This window comes from Sciurus vulgaris (genome assembly GCF_902686455.1).
Source record: "Sciurus vulgaris genome assembly, chromosome: 5".
Lineage (NCBI taxonomy): Eukaryota > Metazoa > Chordata > Mammalia > Rodentia > Sciuridae > Sciurus > Sciurus vulgaris.
This window is the reverse complement of record NC_136465.1, coordinates 36,334,173-36,361,448: the sequence shown is the minus strand read 5'-3', so window position 1 is coordinate 36,361,448 and position 27,276 is coordinate 36,334,173. Positions and strand designations below refer to the sequence as shown.

General features: G+C 35.8%; 1 protein-coding gene across 2 annotated transcripts in view; it reads right to left on the bottom strand.

Annotated features, from left to right (window-relative positions):
* Nucleotides 1-27,276, bottom strand: part of WWC2 (WW and C2 domain containing 2) — a 215,654-nt gene that overhangs the window by 106,447 nt on the left and 81,931 nt on the right. For both annotated transcript variants that reach the window (XM_079141845.1, XM_079141846.1), the window contains exon 2: nt 9,045-9,154. In XM_079141845.1, the coding sequence (XP_078997971.1) occupies nt 9,045-9,154 (110 nt within the window). The remainder of the gene's footprint in view (nt 1-9,044; nt 9,155-27,276) is intronic.

Sequence of the window (27,276 nt, the reverse complement as noted above, 5' to 3'; positions counted from 1 at the left end):
ATGCTCCTGTCTCAGCCTCCTCGGTAGCTAGGATTACAGTGTGCATCACCATGCCCAGCTTAGACCTTGACCCTTATTGCACATTATGAACAAATGTTTATTTATATTGAATATACTTAACAGAAGCTAAAACTCTAAGAAATCACAGGAGACTATCTTTATAACCTGGGAAGATTTTTTTAGAAAACAAAAAACACCAACAAACAAACCAAACACACAAACAACCAAAAAACATATGGACTCAGTAAAAAAGCGGGGGTTTCCATCCTTATATCAGATAAAGTGGACTTCAAGCCAAAGTTAGTCAGAGGGATAAAGAAGGACATTTCATACTGCTTAAGGGAGCCATAAATCAGGAAGACATAATGATAGTAAATATTTATGCCCCAAACACTGGTGCATCCCAGTACATCAAACAAATCCTTCTCAATTACAGGAATCAAACAGACCACAACACAATAATTCTGGGTGACTTTAATGCACCGCTGTCACCACTAGATAGATCTTCCAAACAAAAACCAACCAAAGAAAACATAGAACTCAATAACACAATCAATAACCTAGACTTAATAGATATATATAGAATATTCCATCCATCAACAAGCGAATTCACTTTCTTCTTAGCAGCACATGGAACCTTCTCAAAAACAGACCATATGTTATGCCACAAAGCAGCCCTTAGGAAATGCAAAAAAATAGAGATACTGCCTTGTGTTCTATCAGATCATAATGGACTAAGAGTAGAAATCAATGACAAAATAAAAAACAGAAATTACTCCAACACCTGGAGACTAAATAATATGCTATTGAATCAAACATGGATAACAGAAAACATCAGGGAAGAGATAAAAAAATTCTTAGAGGTCAATGAGAATGACGATACAACATATCAAAATCTCTGGGACACTATGAAAGTGGTACTAAGAGGAAAATTCATTGCATGGAGCACATTCCAGAAAAGAATGAAAAGTCAACAACTAAATGACCTAACATTACAGCTCAAAGCCCTAGAAAAAGAAGAACAGAATAACAGCAAAAGTAGTAGAAGACAGGAAATAATTAAAATCAGAGCTCAAATCAATGAAATTGAAACAAAAAAATTGACAAAACAAAAAGTTGGTTCTTTGAAAAAGTAGACAAACCCTTAGCCACACTAACAAGGAGAAGGAGAGAGAAAACTCAAATTACTAAAATTCGTGATGAAACTATCACGACAGACACCACTGAGATACAGAACATAATGAGAAGCTACTTCGAAAATCTGTATTTCAACAAAATAGAAACTACCGAAGACACTGACAAATTTCTAGAGACATATGCTCCTCCCAAACTGAACCAGGAGGACATATACAATTTAAACAGATCAATATCAAGCAATGAGGACTGGGGAGATAGCTCAGTTGGTAGAGTGCTTGTCTTGCAAGCACAAGGCCCTGGGTTCAATCATCAGCACCACCAAAAAAAAAAAAAAAAATTAAGCAATGAAATAGAAGAAGCCATTAAAAACCTACCATCCAAGAAAAGTCCAGGACCAGACGGATTCTCAGCCGAGTTCTACAAGACCTTCAAAGAAGAACTCATTCCAATACTTCTCAAAGTATTCCAGGAAATAGAAAAGGAGGGTACCCTACCAAACTGATTCTATCAAGCTAATATCACCCTCATACCCAAACCAGGAAAAGACACATCAAGGAAAGAAAATTTTAGACCAATATCCTTGATGAATATAGATGCAAAGATTCTTAACAATATATTGGCAAACTGTATCCAAAAACATATTAAGAAAATCATGCACCACAATCAAGTGGGGTTCATCCCTGGAATGCAAGGATGGTTTAACATCCATAAATCAATAAACGTAATCCAAGGATAAGAACATATGGTTATTTCCATTGATGCAGAAAAAGCGTTCAACAAAATACAACACCCCTTCATGCTCAAAACACTTAGAAAAAATAGGGATAAGTAGGAACATACCTGAACATTGTAAAGGCTATTTATGCTAAGCCCATGGCCAACATCATTCTTAATGGAGAAAAACTGAAACTATTCCATTTAAAAACGGGAACAAGACAGGGATGTCCTCTTTCACCACTTCTATTCAACATTGTCCTTGAAACTCTAACCAGAGCAATGAGACAGACTAAAGAAATTAAAGGGATACGAATAGGAAAAGAGGAACTTAAGCTGTCACTATTTGCTGATGACATGATTCTATATTTAGAGGATCCAAAAACCTCCTCCAGAAAACTTCTAGACCTCATCAGTGAATTCAGCAAAATAGCGGGCTATAAAATCAACACGCATAAATCTAAAGCATGTTTATACACAAGCAATGAAACATCTGAAAGGGAAATGAAAACAACTCCATTTGCAATAATCTCAAAAAAAAATAAAATAAAATACTTGGGATCAATCTAACCAAAGAGGTAAAAGATCGCTACAATGAAAACTACAAAACATTGAAGAAAGAAATTGAGGAAGACCTTAGAAGATGGAAAGATCTCCCATGTTCTTGGATAGGCAGAATTAATATTGTCAAAATGGCCATACTACCAAAAATGCTATACAGATTCAATGCAATTCCAATTAAAATCCCAATGATGTACCTTACAGAAATAGAGCAAGCAATCATGAAATTTATCTGGAAGAATAAGAAACCCAGAATAGCTAAAGCAATCCTTAACAGGAAGAATGAAACAGGGGGTATCGCAATACCAGAACTTCAACTATACTACAAAGCAACAGTAACAAAAACGGCATGGTATTGGCGCCAAAATAGACAGGTAGATCAAGGGTACAGAATAGAGGACACGGACACAAACCCAAATAAATACAATTTTCTCATACTAGACAAAGGTGCCAAAAATATGCAACAGAGAAAAGATACCCTCTTTAACAAACAGTGCTGGAAAACTGGAAATCCATATGCAACAGAATGAAACTAAACCCCTATCTCTCACCCTGCACAAAAATCAACTCACAATGGATCAAGGACCTTGAAATCAGACCAGAGACCCTACATCTTATAGAAGAAAATGTAGGTCCAAATCTTCAACTTGTTGGCTTAGGATCAGACTTCCTTAACAGGACTCCCATAGCACAAGAAATAAAAGCAAGAATCAATAACTGGGAGAGATTCAAACTAAATAGCTTTCTCTCAGCAAAGGAAACTATCAGCAATGTGAAGAGAGAGCCTACAGAGTGGGAGAAAATCTTTACCACTCATACTTCAGATAGAGCACTAATTTCCAGAATATATAAAGAACTCAAAAGACTCTACACCAAGAATACAAATAACCCAATCAACAAATGGGCTAAGGATATGAACAGATACTTCACAGAAGAAGATCTACAAGCAATCAACAAACATATGAAAAAATGTTCAACATCTTTAGTAATAAGAGAAATGCAAATCAAAACTACGCTAAGATTCCATCTCACCCCAATTAGAATGGTGATTATCAAGAATACAAGCAACGATAGGTGTTGGCAAGGATGTGGGGAAAAAGGTATGCTCATACATTGCTAGTGGGGCTGCAAATTAGTGCAGCCACTCTGGAAAGCAGTGTGGAGATTCCGTAGAAAACTTGGAATGGACCCACCATTTGACCCAGCTATCCCACTCCTCAGCCTATACCCAAAGGTCTTAAAATCAGCACACTACAGAGATACAGCCACATCAATGTTCACAGCTGCTCAATTCACAATAGCCAGATTGTGGAACCAACCTAGATGCCCTTCAATTGATGAATGGATAAAGAAACTGTGATATATATATATACACACACACACACACACACACACATATCTGTGATATATATATATATCAATATATATATACAATTTACAAATGGGCAAAGAGCTTAACTAGATATTTTCCCATAGAATATGTACAAATTGCCCATAAACACATGAGAAAATGTTTACTATCACTCATCATCAGGGAAATGGAAATCAAAACCACAAAGACAAAATAACAAGTCTTTATGAGATGTTGAGAAAATGTTGCCAGTGTGCACTCTTGGTGGAAGTGTAAAAATGGTATAGACAGTATGAAAAACAGTAAAGGTCTTTCAATTAAAGACAGAAGTATGATAATATGATAATACCCTAACAGGGTATTTATCCAAACAATTCCAACTAGGATCCCGAGGAGGTATCTGCAAACCCCTGTTCATTGAAGTATTATTCACAAGAGCCAAAAGTTGTAAACAATGTACACGTCCATCACCAGATGAATGGGTAAAGAAAATACAGGACACACCTACAAGAGAGCCTTTAAAAGGTCATTGAGCCTTGAAAAAGAAGGAAAGGAAATCCTGTATTATGATAAGACATGAATAAATCTCAAAAACAAATACTTCAAAAAACAGACAGTTTGATATCAAAACTAGTCAAACTTCAGTTAAATCAGAAATTAGAATGTTGATTGCCAGGAGCAAAAAGGAGGAAAGGAAATGGAGCTTCAGACCCATGGGGTATAGAGTTTTAGTTTTGCACACTGAAAAACTTCTAGAGATCTGTTGGAACAATGTGCATACAATTAACACTAATGTACTATATACTTCAAAATGGTTGATGATGGGCTGGGGAGATAGCTCAGTTGGTAGAGTGCTTGTCTTGCAAGCACAAGGCCCTGGGTTCGATCCCCAGCACCACAGAAAAAAAAAAAAAAAGGAAAATGGTTGATGAATTAGAGATGCAGCTTAGTGGTAAAATGCTTGCCTACTATGTACAAGGCCCTGAGTTTGACCCCCCAGCACCACCAAAAAAAGAAAAGAAAAACATAATAAACTTCTTAATTTTTTACCACAATTTTTTTAAAAAGACACTTAATAATATGCATAGCAGCTTTTTCCATAATAGCTAAAACCTGGAAACAAATGAAATTGCAAAATAGATTTTTAAAACTGATTTGCTCAGATGGTAGACTACTACTCATCAATAAAAAGGAAATATACTACCATATAAACAATATCATAAATGAAATTAAGTCCATTATTATACCTCTGTGAAGTACCTAAGCTTGTTGCCCATTTTTATTTTGGATTGTCCTTCTAACACTCATTTTCAGGAGTTCTTTATATATTCTCCATGTGGATTCTTGCAAATACACTAATTCTCTTCTTCCGTGTACTGTCTGAATTAGTAGTGCAGTCTTTAAAAATACATTGAGTGAAAGAATCTATTCCTAAAATCTAAGGAAGTTCTAAATTCTAGAATAGGCAAAACTAAAATCTGAACAATGTTTGTAACACTAGGAAGGAGCTGCCTGGACAGGGTTAGGATAGAACTTACTGAGGTGATGGAATTCTGTATCTTGATTGGGAGAAAGATACAAAAAATTATGTACCTGTCAGAGTTCACTGAAAATACACAATATCTGTGCAGTTTCATGCATGCAAACAACATCTAGGTAACTAAAAGAAAGAAAAAAATTGTGGTACAACCTTGACCCTACCAAAAGGTGATTTTCTTTTGACTGCAGTAATAATATCAAAACCTCATAACTAACTTCTAGATAGATGCAAACCCTCCCATAAATGTCTATACCCGCCCATCAATTCATTCATGTTTATACCATTAAAAGGTAAATGCTAACATAAAACACATAAGGCCTGAAGTAACTATCACTGTCAAGGTCAAATCTTTCTGCTAAATATTGAAGAGTATTTCAGAGATATAGTATTAAAACAACCAAACATTCCTTATTTCATTTTTTATCTAAATAAAGGGAAAATAATGCTGAAAATATACAATGCCAAATCACAACATATGTGTAGACCAGCTGTTATGAGAACATAATACCATTTGCTCCCTAAACTACTTTACAGGAATGTCTTAAAGATTAATGAGATAATGAGTCAGATCCTTTTCAGAGAATAAACTACTTGCTGTGGGTAATTTGGATATTTTAGGACACAGTAAATCCATCAGGCCACTAGTTTACAATTACTACACTAAAACAAAGTGGTGGACTTAAAAATTTATATTCTGATAATCAATTTTTTATATATTCAGAATAGTGCTTTCTGAAGTACAATTTACACTTGAAATATAATTTATTTTTCTTTTAAACCAGCTTTTATTCTATGAGTTAGGCAATAAGCTCTTCCTTTCTTTTAACATATGAGTTAATCATTATAGTAGGCACCCAAAGATGAAGAAATAAAAGTTGCAATCACTGCCCTCAAGAAGCTCACAATTTAGTAAGAAAAACATACAAATAAATTGAAATGCAACGTGATGGTGCATTCTAAAAATTCCTACATACCTGGTATTATGAAAATAACCAGACTGGGCAACAAATCCAGAATGGGGGTGGAGAATGGCATGAGGGTCAGAGAAGCCTTTGGGAAGCAGTGGGAATTGAATAGACTAGACCAATTCTGGAAGGATGTGGTAGTTGGTCCAAAGGGAAGACCTAGGGGATTGGGAAGAAAGGTATAGGTCTAGACCAACAGACATACAGAAAGGTGGAAAACCAGGGAAGCAAAAGATACTGCTGAAAGATCCTCAAATGCTGGGACAGGGCAGGAAATGAAAATGGAGGACAGAAGGGGCAGACTAGAAAGAATCCTATAGTAAGGAACCAAATTTGGCAACTGACACCCTGAAGGAAGTAACTAAAATTATCACCTAAGAAGATCTGTAGGGTATAAACTGCAGATTGTACAAAAGTCCTGATAGCAGGAACAGATGAAAAAGGGATAGACAAGAGAAACTTGGACTGCAGCAGGCAGGTAGTGAAAAGAAAACACCAGCAAAAGGTGCCATGAAACCCAAGGAATAACCCAAAGTTACAAGGAGGATGATACTGCGGTTTTAGCTGGTTTTGATCATCTGTGTGGTCTCAGATGACTTCCAGCAAGAATGATTTCTGTGAGATGTAGGAGAACAATGGAGGAAATGAAGTTCAAGCAGAGCATGGCTTTTAGTAAGTTTGTCTGGAAAGGGAAGACAGAGGACCATAGCTGGTAAGGGATTAGGGTGAAGAATCGTCTTGAGGGGTAGGGAGAAATTTACTGTCACTTGTTCATTCTTTTGTAGTTTTGGTTTAGTTTCATTTTGACAGTTTCCAATGTTTAAGACAGAAGAATCACTAGAACTGGTGGGAGAAAAATTAAAAACCAGGAAATAACTGGTAAAGACATCAAACAGGAGAGAAGGATGGGATATAAGCGTGATTAAGATATCTGCAGGGTGGGGTGTGGGGGTCCCAAATACCTCTTTCACCAAGAAAGAAGAAGCCCTGCAAGATGGATTTAGATACTAAAGAGTTGGTAGTTGGTGGGAGGAAGTTGAGGGAATTTGCTTTCTTATTTTGGTATCATGAGAGATTATTTCCTCTGAACCAGTACAGCTAGGCTGGCTTCTGGTTTCCCAAATACTTTAAAGAAAAAAAGCTAAATTTTATTCACCTAAAGTAACTGTAAGAGTCTAATAGCTACACATTTCAGATATCCCACTGAAATGCTAATTTGCAGTGACAGAAGAATTAATAACTTAAAAATGAACTTAATTCTACCAAAATTAGTGCCTTCCACTCTACAGATTATGCCATTTGATTGTCATCACTGATAAGCAATAAATCTATTATATAATAATTCAGTAGAAAGAAAGGTTAGAAAACACAAAATTTAAAACTAGCTTTTAAAAACCCCACACAATTCTAGCATGCTCAAGGTCCTGAATCTGATCCCTAACACCACAAACACCCACACCCACGCATATGCACTCATATAAAGACCTCTTCGTGGGATTTTTAGAAATTTCCAGGGAGAGATAACATTTGAATGAAAAGAGCATTTCTTTTAATCATTAAAAAAAAAAAAGGTTAAAGCAACAACTTGTAGAAACTGTTATTTGTATTCAGGTTGAACTAATGTATGCATGAAAACAGACTCCCAATCTGTACTATACAGATATTCTCTACAACAGATTACAACTTTTATGTGCTCTTTGAAAAATTGAATCAATACCTTAAAGTGCCTGCTCCTTTTCAACCCTCCATTTCACCTACCCATAAGAAATCACTGTTATTCATTCGGGCTTTTTTTTTTTTTGGTGTCTCACAAAATATATAATATACCTTAACACAAGGGCTGCTGTAAGCCATCACTAAGGGATAGTATGAAATAAAACACTTTTCTACAGTGATATTATTCCTAATGATCTTAAAGGTTACATTTTTAAAATTTTTTAATGCAAGCATAGATCTAAGAGAAATAAGACAAGGATAAATTCATTATATATTCTTCAAAATCTATCAAAATATAATAATCATTCTTAAATGAAATAAGCAAAATGCGCACTACGATTATTGTATGCAATCATCTGAATGAATTTTCAAATGGTTGGACAAAGAAATGGTCATGTAAACACACACACAAATAGAGAAAAAAAATTCAAGTTTTTATTTTTAGAAGGTGTTCATGGCCACAGTAGTCCTCTGTCCTGCCTTTCCATGACAGATCTAAAAGCTGTTAAAAATTAAAGACTTTCTCTTCCTGACATAAAGAAATAAAAAAACAGGAAGAAGAAAAGTGTTCCAGTCTCTCTCACATGTCTTCTGCCTTCCAGAGTTGCTGGTGAGTGCCAGTCCCTCCCCCAGGCCACCCAGTCCATACCGGCTGCATCTTCAGACCACACTATGCCCATGCCCAACTCTTCCTGGGGCGAGTACTAGTAGAGAAGGAACCCTCTCCTAAAGATGGAAAGGTTGTGGAACAAGCCACCCAACAGTTCTTTATCTCCACAGAGCCCTAGAACTGCACTAGAGAAGAAAACTCACTCCCTGCCCAGCAGCCAGCCAGTCAGACAGGACATCCTCTCTCCCTCTCTGTCCCTCTCCATAAAGCAAATCCATACACATGTCCCAAATACCAAAACAGGCATTTTAGTTAAGTATCAGTCATTTAAAAAAAAGAGGTTTAAAATAAGAAAATTCACTTTGTAAAATATATGCCCTTTTATGTAACTACATATTTTTGGAAATTTCTTTACTGAAACATTCGCTTTCAGCAAGAAGAAAAACTTACTGTTGATGTGATCGATGTAGTAGACACCAATCTGAGGGTCAAACCCTGCTTCCCATCCCCACGGCAGCTCATCCCCAACACAATCAGCAAATGACAAGGGCTTCGTTAACCTACAATAAACCAGAATAAATACACTGTGATTTTTTTCTGTCAGACCACATGTCAAAATTCAATATCCTAACCACAAGTTAAATATCTAGGTTGCATTTCCTTTTTGTTCTTGATTACTTCCAGAGTTTGTACCACTGCATTTGAAATACTAAAGAAAGAAAAAACACACAGGGATAAAATACAGACATGGATATCCAAAAAAGCAGAATAAGTTGCTATCCCCTTTTGAAAGTTCACAGCTTAGGATTGGAAAAAAAATCTCTGCGATTAATAAATCAAGTCATCTCAAAGCGTCAGGAAATCCAAGCTGAAAGTGAAGAGGCCTGGGATCTAGCTCTTATTCTGTAGCAAAATAGCTGTTGTCCCACTGAAAACAAAAATTTGCCCTAGAATTCAAACACTGGTATCATGGAAATGATATTACTTCTAAGATAAGAATATATGCAACAAACTATACTAATTTCAGATTTGAATGCTATTATATAAATCAAGTAAACACTCAACTGTTAGGTCTGCTATGAGTATTCCTTTACAGGAAAGACAACACATCTTATTTTTAGAAGTATCCCATATATATCAGTCACTCAAGAAAATTTTAATGGAATCAAACACAAAGTACTCATATACCAATATGATCTCACCTTCTGAAACTGCCTGAACACCTTCTCCTAAAACTACTTTCTAAAATACTTTCTCTTTAATACTAATTACTCTTCAAAACTTTTTCTTTAAAACCAGTGGGGAAACTACATGGTTTCCTAAGCAGAATACAGGTTTCAGACATAATTACAGAGGATTTTTTCCTTTACTCCCTTTGTTTTTGCTTTTGGAATTTTCGCAGGTTGGAGCAGCCATGGCAGGTTAGCTTCATAGATTAGTGACATACTTTCTAATTTAATACACTGGCATCACTGACATGGGTCTTACATATGAAGTATCTTGGAATCCCTTTTATCTGTCCTAACGAATATCAAAAGTCTCATAGCTCAACTGAAATACAGGTCACTTCCAGAACCATGTCATTCATCAGAATAACAAAGCATATCATCTACCATTCAGATTACTAGGAGAATGACATGAAATGATTCCGAAGCCTAGTCTACATCAGTCCCCCAAGGACACAAAAGACCAATGGATGAAAAGAAGGGTCCCTTTTTCTTTCCACCTCCCCATAGCATGAAATCTTCTAGAGATGACTCCAAGAATACTGGCCTTTGAAACCAGCTCAACTGACAGAAGTAATAATGAGGGTAACCACCTCTGCCACCGACATACTACAAGACCTCTTAGTTGAACTTTTCTACCTCAGTTTCTTCCTCTTAAGTTATGATCACACACCCCGACACACATCCTCTCCTTGCAATTTAATTACTTCCTAAGATTGATATGAGGATAAAAAGGAATTAACTTGAAATAGTAACTAGTACACAGTAAACAGTCAATATTAATGATTATTAACACAAACACCTCATATGAATTCTCTCTCAACTCCTAAAAGGAACCAAATCAGGTGGCACAGTACTAAACAGTAGTTCTCAAAGTTTAGTCCCAGGAGCAGAAGCATCAAAAGAAAAATTCTTGAACTCTATGGTAGACCTACAAAATCAGAAACTCTAGGACCCAGCAATATATGCTCTCCAGATAATTCTACTGCCTATTAAAATTTGGGAAACACTGGCTTTGGGAACAACTGGCTTAGAAGTTAAGGGCTTGACATTTTTGCAACACAGAAATGTACATTCAACTCCTTGTTCTGTGACTTACTCACTACACAAAATAGGGCAAGTTATTAACTTTAAAAGCCCCAGTTCCCTGTTTTATTTTTTCAAAGGGGCTGGGAGGGAAAGGGTAGACTGTAAAGTTTAAATGAGAACTAGACAATAAAACATCTGGTAAATGGTAAGCTTTAATATAAGTTCAATGAGTGAAATGAATCTCAAAGATGTTAAGCAATCTGCCCCAAAACAGTAACCTGCCATATTTGCTTTGTAATCATGGAGTAAATTTGAGCTCAAATTCCATCTCCTATTGTAAGTCGCCCAGGAAAATTGATACTTCTTTTGATAAAGGAATTAAATATGCTATCAAAAAAATTCCATGCCAGAGAAAGTGGCCTTATCTACTTTCACTGTCTATAAAAATCTCTCTTTGATTACCTCAATAAAGTTGACTGAAGTAAGCTCCTCTGCCAGTTTGCCCTGCACAAGATTCTGTTTGAGAACTGTTTCCCTAACACCTTATCAATGTTGTCATAGGCACGCACAGCCTGAAGAAATGAAGAATGAGAAGATATGAAAATAGCAAGTTTAAGTGTCAAATAAGAGCTCTTATACCTGGCACCAAATCTACATGCTTAAGTTTGAGTATGATATGATAATGTTTATCACTCAAAGTTATAAAAGCATCAGAATCTGTGATTACAAGTTATGATAACTTGATTACACTTAGAAATAATTCAGCTTTTCTTGTGTGTTGGTTAACAGATAATAAGCATTTAACTGTCATTGTTAAAAGACTAAAATTGTATCCACACAGACAGATATAATTATGAACTCAGTGAACAATTCAGAAGTTGTCATTCCTGAAAATTTTAATGCAAAAATTTCTTGGCAACTTTACTTTAAAAGTCAATTTAAACAAGGAACTTCTTATTCTGTATAATTAAGATGGACCAATAAAAATGTCAGTTTAATACTTTATTTTACATATCTACAAAATATATTTTTATGTACTCTATTAATAAGTAAAACCACTAAATACATAATTGTAAATACTAGAAGTTTTAGGATTAAATTCTTACCCAAATTACAAAATTTGGGTAATTCAATTCAATAAATTGAATAACATCCTCAGAAACTGAACATACAAAATCAAAGACCCTTTTATGCTATTTCCGTGATAAGGAGAAAGTAACTACTGTGATATAACTAGTTAATATTTCCCCCTCAGTCTATAAATATATTCAGTACCCCACCCTAAAAAACCCTTTCCTCAAACTTTTTGGGTACTCCCTGGACGTTTACTTCCTAACCATTCACTCACCCTAAGCTAGAGATTTTAAATCTGGAGGACTTTAGAAGGCCCTCCCTACCAAAATCTTTGTGCCACCTAACACCTAAATCCATAGTTACTTCATGAATAAAATACACACACACACACACACAATTTTTCTTTTGGTGATATTAGTCCTTTATAAATTTGATTTTCAGATAGCATCTTGCTAAGCTGCCCAGGTTAGCCTCAAAGTTGGATTCTCTGGCCTCAACCACCCAAGTAACTGGAATTACATGTGTGGTACCACACTTGATTATAAATACACTCTTAAAAGCCATTATTTGTGGGTAAGTCCCCTTTGAAAGAGCACAAAGCTTATGCTGTTGGTTTTGGGACCCAGATATAACTTATAAAAGCTTCAATGTTTACAACAGTTTATGTAAAACAAGTCAATTTTTACATATAATAATTACACTAATAATATGAAACTTTTACCAAATGTTTATCATGTACTACACATGCTTTAATATACAGAAATGTGTAAAATCCTAAAGTTCTACAAAATAGGTATAAACTCCATTTGAATAGTCTCCGCAGGAACAAAACCCTATCTGTAATCAAAGATGCATGTGTTTAAGCAACACATACCTCTTCCCTAGTCAACAGTTATACTAAAGGTAGTAGTGGCTGCATAATCTGCTGCCTGGGCCTTCACACTGCAAATGTTCAAAATGGACACTCTGAAGAAGCAAAAAAAAGCAACTTCTAATCACAAATAAAAGGAAAAACACATATCAAAGGCACACAACTCTTTTAATTCCTTAACCATTTGACCAAAGATATAAAGCGGCTTTAAAAACAATACCTTTTTGTAGGGGGGAGCGGTTTACTGGGGACTGAACCCATGGGCACTTTACCACTGAGCTACAATCACCAGCCCTTTTTAGTTTGAGACAGAGCTCACTAAATTGCTAAGAGACTCACTAAATCTCGTTGAGGCTGACCTTGAATTTATAATCTTCCTGCCTCAGCAATTCGAGTCACTGGGATTATGTTATGGTTTAGATGTGAAGTGTCCCCAAAAACTCACATGAGAAAATGCAAGAAGGTTCAGAGGAGAAATGATTGGGTTGTGAGAGTCTTAACCCAATCAGTGAATTAATCCCTTGATAGGGATTAACTGAGTGGTAACCAAAGTGGTAGGGTATGGCTAGAGGAGGTGGGAATTGGGGATGTAGCTTTGGGGTATATATTTGTATCTGACAAGTGGAGACATCTGTCTTTGCTTTTTGATCATCATGTGAGCTGGTTCCCTCTGCCACACTTCCACCATGATGTACTGCCTCACCTTGAGTCACTTATGGACTGAGACCTCTGAAACTGTGAGCCCCTAAATAAGCCTTTCTTCCCCTACAATTGTTCTGGTAGAGTCCTTAGTCACAGCAGCATAAAAGCTGACTAAAGGGGCTGGGGTTGTAGCTCAGTGGCAGAGAGCACTTGCCTTGAATGTTTGTGGCAGGGTAAAATCCTCAGCACCACATAAATATAAACAAATAAAATAAATGCCTGCTATCCATCTATAACTACAAAAAATATTTTTTAAAAAGCTGACAAAACAGATTACTTACCTCTTTTTTAATTACAAATGTTATTTATAATCTAAACAATAGTTACTAAGTAAAATAAGATTTATGTATGTATTTCTTAAGCAGGTTATAAAATGAAACCAACATACTGTTTATATTGTCTGCCTATTTAAGCTAAAAAAGTTGGTGCTAATGAACACAGAACCAACCCGAAAATGTTGGTTGAGAGGATGTTTCTCAAACCTAAGTTTGCATTCATCTCAACTTCGGAAAGCTTTTTAAAAACAGATGGCTCAAAACCAAAATTTCCGACTTGCTACATCTGCAATGGGGTCTGAGATTGCAGTTCTAGGTGATGCTGATGCTGCTGGCCCCTGGATCACACGTTAAGAACCACTGTTTAAAGGGCACAAATTAACATCCAATCCAACCAGTTGATGGAGAAATGAAAACCAGTTCAATTTAAAAACAAACCTGAAGTGCTTCTGACTGGGCTTCAGAAATATCTGTTATGAAAATAACAGACTGAAATATTTAAACAGAATCAATGGCTAAGTAATCCTCAGATTTGGAATTAGCTACCTCATTCAGTTTTAAGTAAACATTTCTTCGAAGAACATTAGACTGATTTCAAAAAAGTTCATCAACATCAAGGTTTTCTGTTTCCTTCATTTTCTCATTTATATACAAAATAGCATCAAGTACTCAACATCATTAGTCATTAGGGAAATGCAAATCCAAACAACAGTAAAGTTCTAGCTCAAACCCAATAAAAGAGCTGTTTTTTAAAAAGCAGAAATAAACAAGCACTGACAAAGATGTGGAGAGATGGAAATCATGTACATTGTTGATGGGAATGTAAAATGTGGTGCAGCCTTTGCGGAAATGGCTTAGTATTTCCTCGAAAACTTAGACATAAAATTATATGAACACAATACCACTCCTAGGTCTATTACTGAAAGAAATAAGAACGAGTACTCAAATAAGTACATGTCCATTCATGTTCATAACTGCATTATTCACAACAGCCCAAAGGACGAATATAGTCCAAATTTCCATCAACAGATGAACAGTGTTTTATATACATGCAACAGAATATCATTTAGCCCTATAGTACTTATTATATGCTATCATATGAATGCATCTCCAAAACTTTAGGTTAAGTGAAAAAAGCCAGGCACAAAGGGTTATAAATCTTGAGATTCCATTATATGAAATAACCAGTCTACAAATCCATAAAAACAGAAAACAGATTAATGGTTACCAGGAGACAAAGAGAGGGGTTAATTCAGACAAACTGCCTAATAGGTCCTATGGAGTGATGGGAATGTTTTGAAACTAACTAAATACAGGCTGAGGTTGCACAATACTGTGATTGTACTAAATGCCATTGAATTGTTCACTTTAAAAGGATGTTTGTTATGTAAATTTCACCTCAATAAATTGTTTTTAAAAATAACAACAGGTGTATAACAAAGTCAAGATTACAAATGAATAAACTATTTTCACAAGAGATAATAAAACAATAAAAACATGGGAAAATGTTCGATATTGCTAGTAATAAAAAGAAATGCTAAATAAAACAAGAATGAAGCTTAATTTTAAACCTAATAACATATCAAGTTTTTGTTTTGTTTTCCTTTGTCTTAGTGAAAAAACTTAGTTCTGGTGAAGATGTGAAAAAACCATTGTTTTCATTCACTGCTGGTTACTCTGCAACTCAATACAATCTTTGTAAGAAACAAGTTGGCAATGTTTTAAAATATTTAAGATGTTTCTGGGTGCAGTGGTATAAGGCTGTAATCCAGCAGTTTGGGAAGCTGAGGCAGAAGCATTGCAAATTCAAGGCCAAACTAGAGAGACCTCGGGCAACTTGGCCAAACTAGAGAGACCTCGGGCAACTTGGTAAGACCCTTTCTCAAATAAAAAAATAAAAAGAACTGGGGATGTGGGGATATGGCTCAGTGGAGAGCAACCCTGGTTCAATTTGCAGCAACAAAATAACAATAATAAAATAATAATAATAAATACTATATATTAATAACATTATTATTTAAAATGTTAATTTCATTTAGCCTAGGAATGCTATTTGTGCAGTGTTCATGAACTCTCTCCCACTTATTCACCTCTATCAAGAGTAGGTTGTCTTAATTAAAATTGTCTCCAACATTAAAAAAAAGGGGGGGAGTTGTCAGCTAGGGCATCTTACTACACTGCTGTCTCTCCCTCAGTCCTACTCTTTTTGGTCTCTATAGTACAACGCCTACCTCATACCAAGCTGGCATATAGTAAATATTGATTGAATAGATGACAATTAGGAAAAAGGCAGAAATAAAGAATAATGATATGATAGAAAGATTGTAAAATATTGTTTTAAAATTTTGTATTTACAGCCAGGCATGGTAGTGCACACCTGTAATCCAAGTAATTTGAGAAGTTCAAGCAGGAGGGTCAAAAGTTCAAAGTCAGCCTTAGTTAGCATATTAAGGAAATCCTGTTACAAAATTTTAAAAAGGGTTGGGGGTGTAGCTCAGTGGTAAATTCAATCTCCAGTACAGCAAAATAAAGGGGGGGAGGGGATTAATAATAATGTATATGTATATATGATGTTTATATAGATATAATGGTAAATGTATTTACTCAACAGGAAGACTGATATTAAGGTGATAGCTGACAAATATATTATCTGACGGGTGGGACAAGGTAAAAGAAAATCTTTCATTACTGCATTAAAACATTCGGTTTTGTGACTTATTTTTATTTATTACTATAATTACATTATGCATCACAATGAATAGCTTAATCAAGAACAAATTCTTTTTTTGTTTAGTTTTTTTTCGCGGTGCCGAGCATTGAACCCAGGGCCTCGTGCTTGCAAGGCAAGCACTTTGCCAACTGAGCTATATCCCCAGCCCAAGAACAAATACTTAATGTAAAAGGATATAACAGAATTTATCTCAGGTGTTTCAGTAGTTCAGCAAGTTTAAAAAAAAAAAAAAAAAAAAGACTGCTTTTATTCCGCAGAAAAAAACAGAGCAGTCAAGCAAACACTTTAACCTGAATGCTTTTCTCTCCTTAGAGTCAAGAAATGTTTGCTTGTCTGATTATTTGGTTTTGAAAATAGTTGGAGAATTTAAGTGGTTGTGCCAGCCAAGGGGGTGGGAATGTTTGAGAGAGGACAAGGACTTAAAGGATCGTTGTCCAAACAAACAAAAATCCAGCAGGGCTACCTCATTCCCCAACCTGTGGTTCAACAACACACAGTTTCTCCACAGGTAATAATTGTTCAAGGGGGAAGACTGGAGAAATTGGAGTATTCACTCTAAAGCATGTATTTCGGTTAGTACAATGAAAAACTACACCCTTTTGAATGGACAGTGCCATGTTATTCCCAATGATTAAAATGAACCTATATTACTTTTACTAAAATTTATAAAACTAGGAAGATTTTTAAAAATTCCCTTAGCCACAATACAAAGGGAATTCCAGATAAGATGTTGTATTTCATTCCAGGCTATGTTTTTAAAATAAATATATACTTATGTATACATAATAAGAATGTGCATATTTTACAAAATTGATATCATCCTAAACAAATTATTCATATATTATAGTTAGGATGAGCTATTATTATTAATTTTCCTCCATTTTCCTATAGAGTGATAACTATTGCAATGTTTTGATACTTTTCAGTCCATAAATTCATATCTTTAAAAAAAATATACAAACAGGGATATATTATATGCATTTTTCTATAAAGTAGTGCGATATAAATTAGAATTCTTTCAATAAGCATATATAAGTTTACTTAAGTCTTAATATCTGCATACATTGAGAGGATTACAGTCTGTATTTAATCATCAGTTGATATTAGTTTTCATTTCAAGAAGAACAAATATTAGGATGAATTTACTAGTAAATATTTACAGCTATGCAAGTTATTTCTTAGAATAAATTTAGTAGTTGGTCAAAGAATATTCACTTTTTTTAAGGTACAAAATGTCAGTATGCATTAGGGAATGTTAGTCATATTAGCTGGATGTTCTCCTCCAGGTGGGCTTCACCAATCTGCACTCAACCACAACAGAAATTACCCACATTTTACCATCCTAGATATTGTCTGGGGTTGGGCTAATCTAATTACTACAAATTGAATACCCCTTATCTAAAATGCTTGAAACAGGACATGTTTTAGATTTGGGGTGTTTTGGAGGGAGTGAGGAAGGATACCTGTATTTACATGAGACAGACTCAAGTCTAAAGACAAAAATCATTGATATTTCAATTTATACACATACACACACAGCCTGAAGGAAATTTTATACAATAAATAATTTTGTGTATGAAATAAGATTACATGTTCTGAAGTCTTCCACTTGTGTCATTACTGGTGGCTATATTTCTACTCTCATCCCTCTTCAATCCATTCTCCATACAGCAGCTTGTGGTCCCTTGGGAACAGTTTAAATATTCTTTTTTTATTTTTTTTTTTTAATTAAAAAACTTTTTTTGAACATGTATATAGGGTAATAATGTCTGTCTCATTCTACCATCCTTCTGATCCCTACCCTCCCCACCCATCCCCCTCTGCATAATCCAAAATTCCTTCATTCTCCCCTACCCACCACGAACTATGGATTGGCATCCGCTTCTCAGGAAAAAACATTCTACCTTTGGTTTTTTGGGATTGGCTTATTTCACTTAGCATGATATTCTCTAGTTCCATCCACATACCTACAAATGCCATAATTTCATTCTTCTTTAAGGATGAGTAATATTCCACTGTGTATATGTACCACATTTTCTTTATCCGTTCATCTGTAGAAGGACACCTAGGTTGGTTCCATAGTTTAGCTATTGTGAATTGAGCTGCTATAAACATTGATGTGGTTGTGTCACTGTAGTGTGCTGATTTTAAGTCCTTTGGGTATAAATCAAGGAGTGGGATAGTTCGGTCTAATGTGGTTCCATTCCAGGTTTTCTGAAGAATCTCCATACTGCTTTCCAAAGTGGCTGCACCAATCTGCAGTCCCACCAACAATGTATGAGTGTACCTTTTTCCCCATATCCATGCCAACACTTATTATTGTTTGTGTTCTTGATAATTGCCATTCTGACTGGCAATGAGATGAAATCTTAGAACAGTTTTGATTTGCATTTCTCTAATTGCAAGAGATGAACATATTTTCATATATTTGATGATGGATTGTATTTCTTCTTTTGTGAAGTCTCTGTTCAGTTCCTTAGCCCATTTATTGATTGGGTTATTTATTTTTTTGGTGTTAACTTCTTTGAGTTCTTTATGTATCCTGGAGATTAGTGCTCTATCTGAGGTGTGTGTGTTAAAGACTTTCCCCATTCTGAAGGTTCTCACCTCAGGTTATTGTTTCCTCTGCTGTGAAGAAGCTTTTTAGTTTGATACCATCCCGTTTATTGACTCTTAATTTTATGTCTTGTGCTTTAGGAGTCTTGTTAAGGAAGTCCGTTCCTAAGCCGACATGATGAAGATTTGGGCCTACTTTTTCTTCTCTTAGGCTCAGGATCTCTGTTCTAGTGCCGAAGTCTTTGATCCACTTTGAGTTGATTTTAGTGCAGGGTGAGAGATAGAAGTTTAATTTCATTTTGTTACATGTGGTTTTCCATTTTTCCCAGCACCATTGTTGAAGAGGCTGTCTTCTCCCCGATGTATATTTTTGGCATCTTTGTCTAGTATGAGATAACTATATTTATGTGGTTTTGTCTCTGTGTCTCCTATTTTGTACCATTGGTCCACATATCTATTTTGGTGCCAATACCGTGCCATTTTTGTTGCTATGGCTCTTTAGTATAGTTTAAGGTCTGATAGTGTGATGCCTCCTGCTTCATTCTTCTTGCTAAGGGTTGCCTTGGCTATTCTGGGTCTCTTCTTTTTCCAAATGAATTTCATGATTGCCTTTTCTATTTCTATGAAGAATGTCATTGGGATTTTAGTAGGAATTGCACTGAATCTGTCTAATACCTTTGGTAGTATGGCTATTTTGACAGTATTAATTCTGCCTACTCAAGAGCATGAGAGATTTTCCACCTTTTTTTTTTTTTTATCTTTCCACCTTCTAAGGTCTTTAATTTCTTTCTTTAGTGTGCTATAGTTTTCATTGTACAGATCTTTTAATTTTTTAAGTCTTTTTTTTGACTGATTCCCAAGTTGGTTTTTTTTTGTTGTTGTTGTTGTTTTGAGGCTTTTGTGAATAGGGTAGTTTTCCTGATTTCTCTTGCAGTGGAGTCATTGCTTATGTATAGAAATGCATTTGATTTATGGGTATTGATTTTATATCCTGTTACTTTGCTGAATTCATTTGTGAGTTCTAGAAGTTTTCTGGTGGAAGTTTTTGGATCTTCTAAATATAGAATCATGTCATTGGCAAATAGTGATAGTTTGAGTTCTTTTCCTACTCGTATCCCTTTAATGTCTTTCGTCTGTCTGATTGCTCTGGCTAGTTTCAAGGACTATGTGTTGTTGTTGTTGTTGCTGTTGTTGTTGTTGTTGTTGTTGTTGTTGTTGAAGGACAGTATGCCTTTATTTTTACACAGTGCTAAGGATCAAAACCAGTGCCTCACATGTGCTAGATAGCCACTCTGCCACTGAGCCAAAGTCCCAGCCCCAGGACTATATTGAATGGAAGTGGTGAAAGAGGGCATCCCTGTCTTGTTCCAGTTTTTAGAGGGAATGCTTTCAATTTTTCTTCATTTAGAATGATGCTGGCCATGGGCTTAGCATAGCTATCTTTTACAATGTTGAGGTATGGTCCTACTATCCCTAGTTTTTCTAGTGTTTTGAACATGAAGAGGTGCTGTATTTGTCGAATGCTTTTTCTGTGTCTATTGAGATGATCATATGATTCATGTCTTTAAGTCTATTGATGTGATTTACTACATTTGATTTCCATATGTTGAACCAATTTTGCATTCTAAGGATGAACCCCACTTGATCATGGAGCACTATCTTTTTCATATGTTTTTGTATACGACTTGCTAAAATTTTATAGAGTTTTTGCATCTATATTCATCAGGGATATTGGTCTGAAATTCTTTCCTTGATATGTCTTTGTATGGTTTTGGTATAAGGGTAACAGAATGAGTTTGGAAGGGTTCCCTCCTTTTCTATTTCATGAAATAAATTGAGGAGTACTAGTGTTCATTCTTCCTTGAAGGTCCTATAGAACTTGGCTGAGAATCCATCAGGTCCTGGATTTTTCTTGGTTGGTAGGCTTTTTATGGCTTCTTCTATTTCTTTGCTTGAAACTGATCTGTTTAAATAGTATATGTCCTCCTGCATCAGTTTACATAGCTCATATATCTCTAGAAATTTGTCAATGTCTTTGAGATTATCTATTTTATTTGAGTATAAATTTTCAAAATAGTTTCTAATTATCTTCTGTATTTCAATAATGTCCATTGTGATATTTCCATTTTCATCATGAATTATAGTAATTTGCATTTTCTCTTTCTCTTTGTTAGTGTGTCTAAGGGTTTATCAATTTTATTTTTTCAAAGAATCGACTTTTTGTTTTTTCAATTTTTTCAGTTGTTTCTTTTGTTTCAATTTTATTGATTTCAGCTCTGATTTTAATTATTTCCTGCCTTATGCTGCTTTTGATGATTTGTTTTTTCTCTAGGGCTTTGAGCTATAACATTAGGTCATTTATTTGTTGATTTTTTATTCTTTTAACGTATAAGCTAAGTGCAATGAACTTTCCTCTTAGCACAGCCTTCATAGAATACCAGAGATTTTGATATGTTGTATTGGTATTCTCATTTACCTCTGACTCTTTTTTTTTTTTTTAATTTCCTCCTTGATTTCTTCTTTTATCCATTCATCATTCAATAGCATGCTATTAGTTGGAGTAGTTTCTACTTTTTATCATTGTTTTCTAGTTTTATTCCACTATGATCTCATAGAATGCAGTGTTTTCTATTTTTTTGAATTTGCTGTGAGTTGCATGATGGTATAACATATGGTCTATTTCAGAGAAGGATCTATGTTCTGCTGAGAAGAAAGTATATTTGCTTGAAGATGGATGAAATACTCTATATATGTCTGTTAAATCTCAATCATTGATTATATTATTTAATTCTATGCTTTCTTTTTTTTAGTTTTTGTTTGGAAGATCTATCCAGTGGTGAAAGAGGTGTGTTAAAGTCACCCAGTATTATTGTGTTGTGGTATATTTGATTCTTGAAATTGAGAAGAGTTTGTCTGATGTACGTAGATGCTCCATAGTTTGGGGCATATATATTTACAACCGTTATGTCTTGTTGGAGTATGGTTCCCTTAAGCAGTATGAAATGTCCTTCTTTATCCTTTCTGATTAACTCTGAAGTCCACTTTGTCTGATATGAGGATGGAAATCCCTGCTTATTAATATGCAGTCCATGTGACTGATATTTTTCAACCTTTCAACCTTCAGTCTGTGGATGTCTTTTCCTAGGAGTTGAGACTCTTGAAGACAGCACATAATTGAGTCTTTTTTTTTTTTTTTTTTTTTTTTTTTTTTGTTAAATCCAATCTGCCAGTCTATGTCTTTTGATTGATGAGTTTAGGCCATTAACATTCAGGGTTATTACTGAGATATGATTTGTATTCTCTGTCATTTTGGTTTATTTTTAGTTTTTAACTTGACTTAGTTTCCCTTTGTTTGACCTTTACTTTAGTGTAGTTCCTCCCTTTACTGGTTTTCATTTTCTTTCTTTTTTTTTTTTTTTTTTTTTCATTTCTTCCTCATGGAGAATTTTGCTGAGAATGTTCTAGAATGCAGGCTTTCTAGTTGTGAATTCTTTTAACTTTTGTTTATCATGGAAGGTTTTTATTTTATCTTTAAATCTGAGATTTAATTTTGCTGGACATAAAATTCTTAGTTGGTATCCATTTTCTTTCAGAGCTTGATATAGGACCACCTGGCACTGAAAGTCTGGGTTGAGAAAACAACTGAAATTCAAATTGGTTTCCTTCTGTATGTAATTTGATTTTTTTTTCTCTTGCAGCTTTTAAAATTCTATCTATATTCTGTATGCTGGTCATTCTTATTATAATGTGCTTTGTGTAGGTCTGCTGTAATTTTGTACATTTGGGGACAGGGGGGTCCTGTAAACCTTTTGTAGATGATTTTCCATTTCACGCTTTAGATTTGATAAGTTTTCTGATATTATGTCATTCAAAAGACTGTGCATTCCTTTGGTTTGTATCTCCATGCCTTTATCTATTCCAATAATCTTAATTTGGTCTTTTCACGTTACCCCATATTTCTTGGAAGTTCTGTTCGTGGTTTCTTACCATCTTCTCTGTGTGATCAACTTTATTTTCAAGAGTATATATTTTGTGTTTGGGGATATAGTTCAGTTGGTAGAGTACTTGCATCACATGCATAAGGCCCTGGGGTCACACCTCAGCACCAAAAAAAAAACAAAAAACAAAAAAAGAGTATATATTTTGTCTTCATTGTCTGAGGTTCTGTCTTCCAAGTAGTCTAGTCTGTTGGTGATCCTTTCCATTTAATTTTTAATTTGGTTTATTGTTTCCTTCATTTTGAGAATTTCTTCTTGATTCCTTTTTATAATCTCTGCCTCTTTATTGAAGTAATCTTTCACTTCCTGTATTTTCTCTCCAATGCCATTCTTTATTTCAAAGGTCAGTCTAACTTATGTATTTTCTAAACTCCATCTCTGGCATTTCTTCCACTGTGCTGTCAATGAATTCTATTATTTGAACATCTTGGTTTGTTTGAGGCTTTTTCCCTTGTTTTTTCATGTTGTTTGTGTGTTTTCTCATCTAGCTGAGGCAGTAGAGATTCTACCCTATAGTCTCATAGTGTCCCTGAAGGCTTCCAGTACTTCACCTTTAAGGGGGAGACTGATATTAACAGCACCCAATACAAACGATATACCACCTTGAACCAAATGGCTCCTATTAAGGAGTTTACAGTTTTATCACAATAGAAATTAAGTGTTCAATTATTGTCTACAATACAAATAGTAAGTTTGCTAAAAGGGTTTATCATTTCAAATAATGGAAATGAGGGAATAGAAGTAGTATAAGATATAATGTTATAAGGGAGAGGGAGAGAGGATAGAGGTAAAAATTTATAGTAAAAGCGAGAGAAGAATTAATAGAGGTTGGCTATTAGTATGAGAGAAGGGAGAAAGAGAATCCAGGGAGAGAGGTAGGTGTGAGAAAAAAATATGTACAGATTTTTTTAAAAAGTACAAATACTAAAATACACAACAAACTGTCATATACTATTCAGACAGCCGGTTCCTCAATAAATTGATGCATGAAAAATATTTGGATTCAAAGATGGTAGAGGTGTGAGAGAGAGGGCAAAAAAAGGAAAAAAAGAGAGAGAAAAGTCTCAATGGAAAATTGAATGATTTCTTCCATTGGCGTTCAAAAATTTTCTCAGCTTCCCTTCTCTGTCAATAGGTGGGGTTGTCTGAAGTTTGATGTTAGCTCCAGTCCAGTGGGTGCCCCAGACCAACTGGGTGAGTGAGTCAATAACAAGATATCCTCAAACCTTCTTACAGTCTTCCCACCCATTATAGCTGGCCCCTTCCATGCCTGCACACTTCAGGACGCCCTGAGTTGGAAGAAGCCCAGTTTTCTCCAGTTTCTTCAACTTCCGCTCCCCCCAGGAAACTGCCCCTCATCTCCAACTTCCTGCAAGTTTGCCAAACCCAGACTGGCCCATGCAAGCCCAGTTTCAATCTGATGGACCTGGGTTTCAGCTTCCCCAGGCTCTGCCTTGCTGCAGTCCCAAGATCTCAGTGCCCTTTCAACTTGCACAGAGACCACCAGGGATGTGCTCACACACACAGGAGTGACCCTGCAAAGAGGCAGCCAGATGACAGCCACTACCACACCAAGAAAAACGATGTCAGATGCAACCAGACCTGCAGGTACTCCCACTATATCTCCAGGCCCAGCTTGAGTCCCCAGACCGAGATGGCTGAGCCCCAAGATGGCAGAGGCCATGGCAGCAAACCTGCAGGCCCTGGCTCTTGTCCCAAAATGGCAGCAGTCACGTGTAACCAAAGCTGCAGGTACTATGACAATGTACTTCCAGGCAACAACAGGCAGTAGGCCAGGCAATCCCCTAGCAGTCTGTGAGCATACAATCGGCGGGAGGACATTGGGTGGTGGGTGATAGGTAGGTGAAAGACTGGCAATGAGCAGGCAAGAGTCAGGCAAATGGGGAAATGGCGGATGACAGGCAGTGGTCAGTGAGGACCCACACTCAAAAGGCAGGTGATACACTGGCACAGGGCAGGTGATGGCAGTGGACGATTATGGCGGACAATGGGGTAAATAGTAGGGGATCAGTGGGCAGCAACAACTGCCTCACAAAGAAACAGTATTTCCTCTGCTTGAATCCCGAGTTACAGAGCAACATGGAAAGCAGCCTCCTTCTAGTCCACCACCTTGGATCTCTAAATATTTTTATCTAAAACTGTAGTAAGGGCCAGGATGTAGCTCAGTGGTAAAGTGCTTGCCTAACATGCCTAAGACACTGAGTTCAATCCCTAGCACTTGGGGGAAAAATGTAGTTAAAAAATTATAAGAACATATCCTCGTAAAACATTAAAGTATTGCAGACAACACTCAAGTTCCATCTGACTTACAGCTCTCATCCAGATCCCCACACTTCTCTCTTTACAAATGCCCACTATATAAGTAGTGTGTGACTTTCCAGACTTTTCTCTATATATAGCTTAGAAAATACATGTTGTTGTTTTTTTAACGTAAGTACTGTGTATTCTTCTGCATTTTTCATTCAACAATATAACTTTTCATGTTGCTACTCTATGTTTATAGTAAGTTTAGATCACAGTTTTATGCAGCCTTTCCAAACAGTCAGTACTTATAAACGTTTTAATTGTACCCAAAACAATACTTAACTGAATATCCCTGAATAAACCATTGTTAGATACTGACAAGTATCTTACTCAGGTGCAGGTTTATAAAGTTAACCTCAGAAGTGCTACCTGTCACACAGCTACACACATGCACAAAGGATGGCAAGCAGCTCCTGCAGGAAAATGGCTATGGCCAACCTACATGACTTGGGGGAGTTGAGGGTTCTGCAGCCCTGAAGCCTGTTACATCAGCTGAAAAGTGTCTGGATACATGAACACTGCATTCCTGCCACAGTTAATTCAACAATTTTCCTGATGGTATAGTGATGTACTTAGCACAGCCTGGTCTTTTTTTTTTTTTTTTTTTTAAGGGGTGGGTGGTACCAGGGATTGAACTCAGGGGCACTTGACCACTGAGCCACATCCCCAGCCTTATTTTGTATTTTATTTAGGACAGGGTCTCACTGATTTGCTTAGCACCTCGCTGTTGCTTAGGCTGGCTTTGAACTCCCAATCCTCCTGCCTCAGTCTTTCAAGCCACTGGGATTATAGGTATGTGCCACCATGCCAGCCAGTCTGGTCTTATACTAAGAGATCTTTACATAATTGACTCAAATGGAATTATTTAGCATTTGACTATCTGTGATTGTCTAAGGTCCCAAAGTGGAAAAGAGATTCCCAAAGAGGCACAGGCCTTCCAGAATATGAAGACTATGAAGGCATCTGACCAGATTCCCAGACAATTAAACCAAGTCTGACTGCTTCTAAAGAAAGCTTTGAGAAGGTAAATAAATCAGACAATCTCCATGCACCTGCAACTTCTCATGCTGGAGAAAAAGTACATGCTGGAAAGCATACCTAACATTTCAAAGATGACTGTTTATAGACATGCAAAAATTTATGTCAGCATTCATAAATGTTACTCTGATTTTTTTGAAACATTGGCTGAGGCTTTTTAAACTTTGAAATAGGTCTTGATTATAGTCAGTTTCTACAGAATATCTGTTCACATATTTCATATATGTCTTATTTAACAAAGGAAACATCCTTTTTACTTAGCCATTCTTGAATCTTGGTAACACCAAGAGACTATAACAAACATTTAAAGCTTCTAAAACCAAGGGTTCTACAATTTTTTTTTCAAATTGTTTGTATTAAATTACTTTCTATTAAATTTACAAAGGTTACATTTTAAATTATTAACATAAGAATGTAATTTGATTTTTATGGTATGTGTAATTTTTGACCAAGGCAATTTTGAACTGTTTTAAACACACATTTTTAGTGACCAAACACATTTTTAGTGATCAGTCCTGCAATGTATGGTTTACATAATTATTTTACTTGTTATTCCTTATTTGACTTGATATAATATGAGCAAGAAGTAGTTATCTGTTATAGAAGTCACTAAGATTTATAATTTGCTTGTTACATCAGCAGAGTCGACTAACATACAGATCCATCTAAAATAGTTACTATCTATCTTATCACCCAGTTTCTTACTGATACCATCTTTTACCCTACCGCCCTGCAACTCCCTTTGACCACCACTACAATCCCCAGCAGAGAAGAACAATGGTCAATGCTCATTTAACACATGTTCAATGAATCTATTTTTTGTTGACCTCCACATCCTGATGACCCCATCAACCACA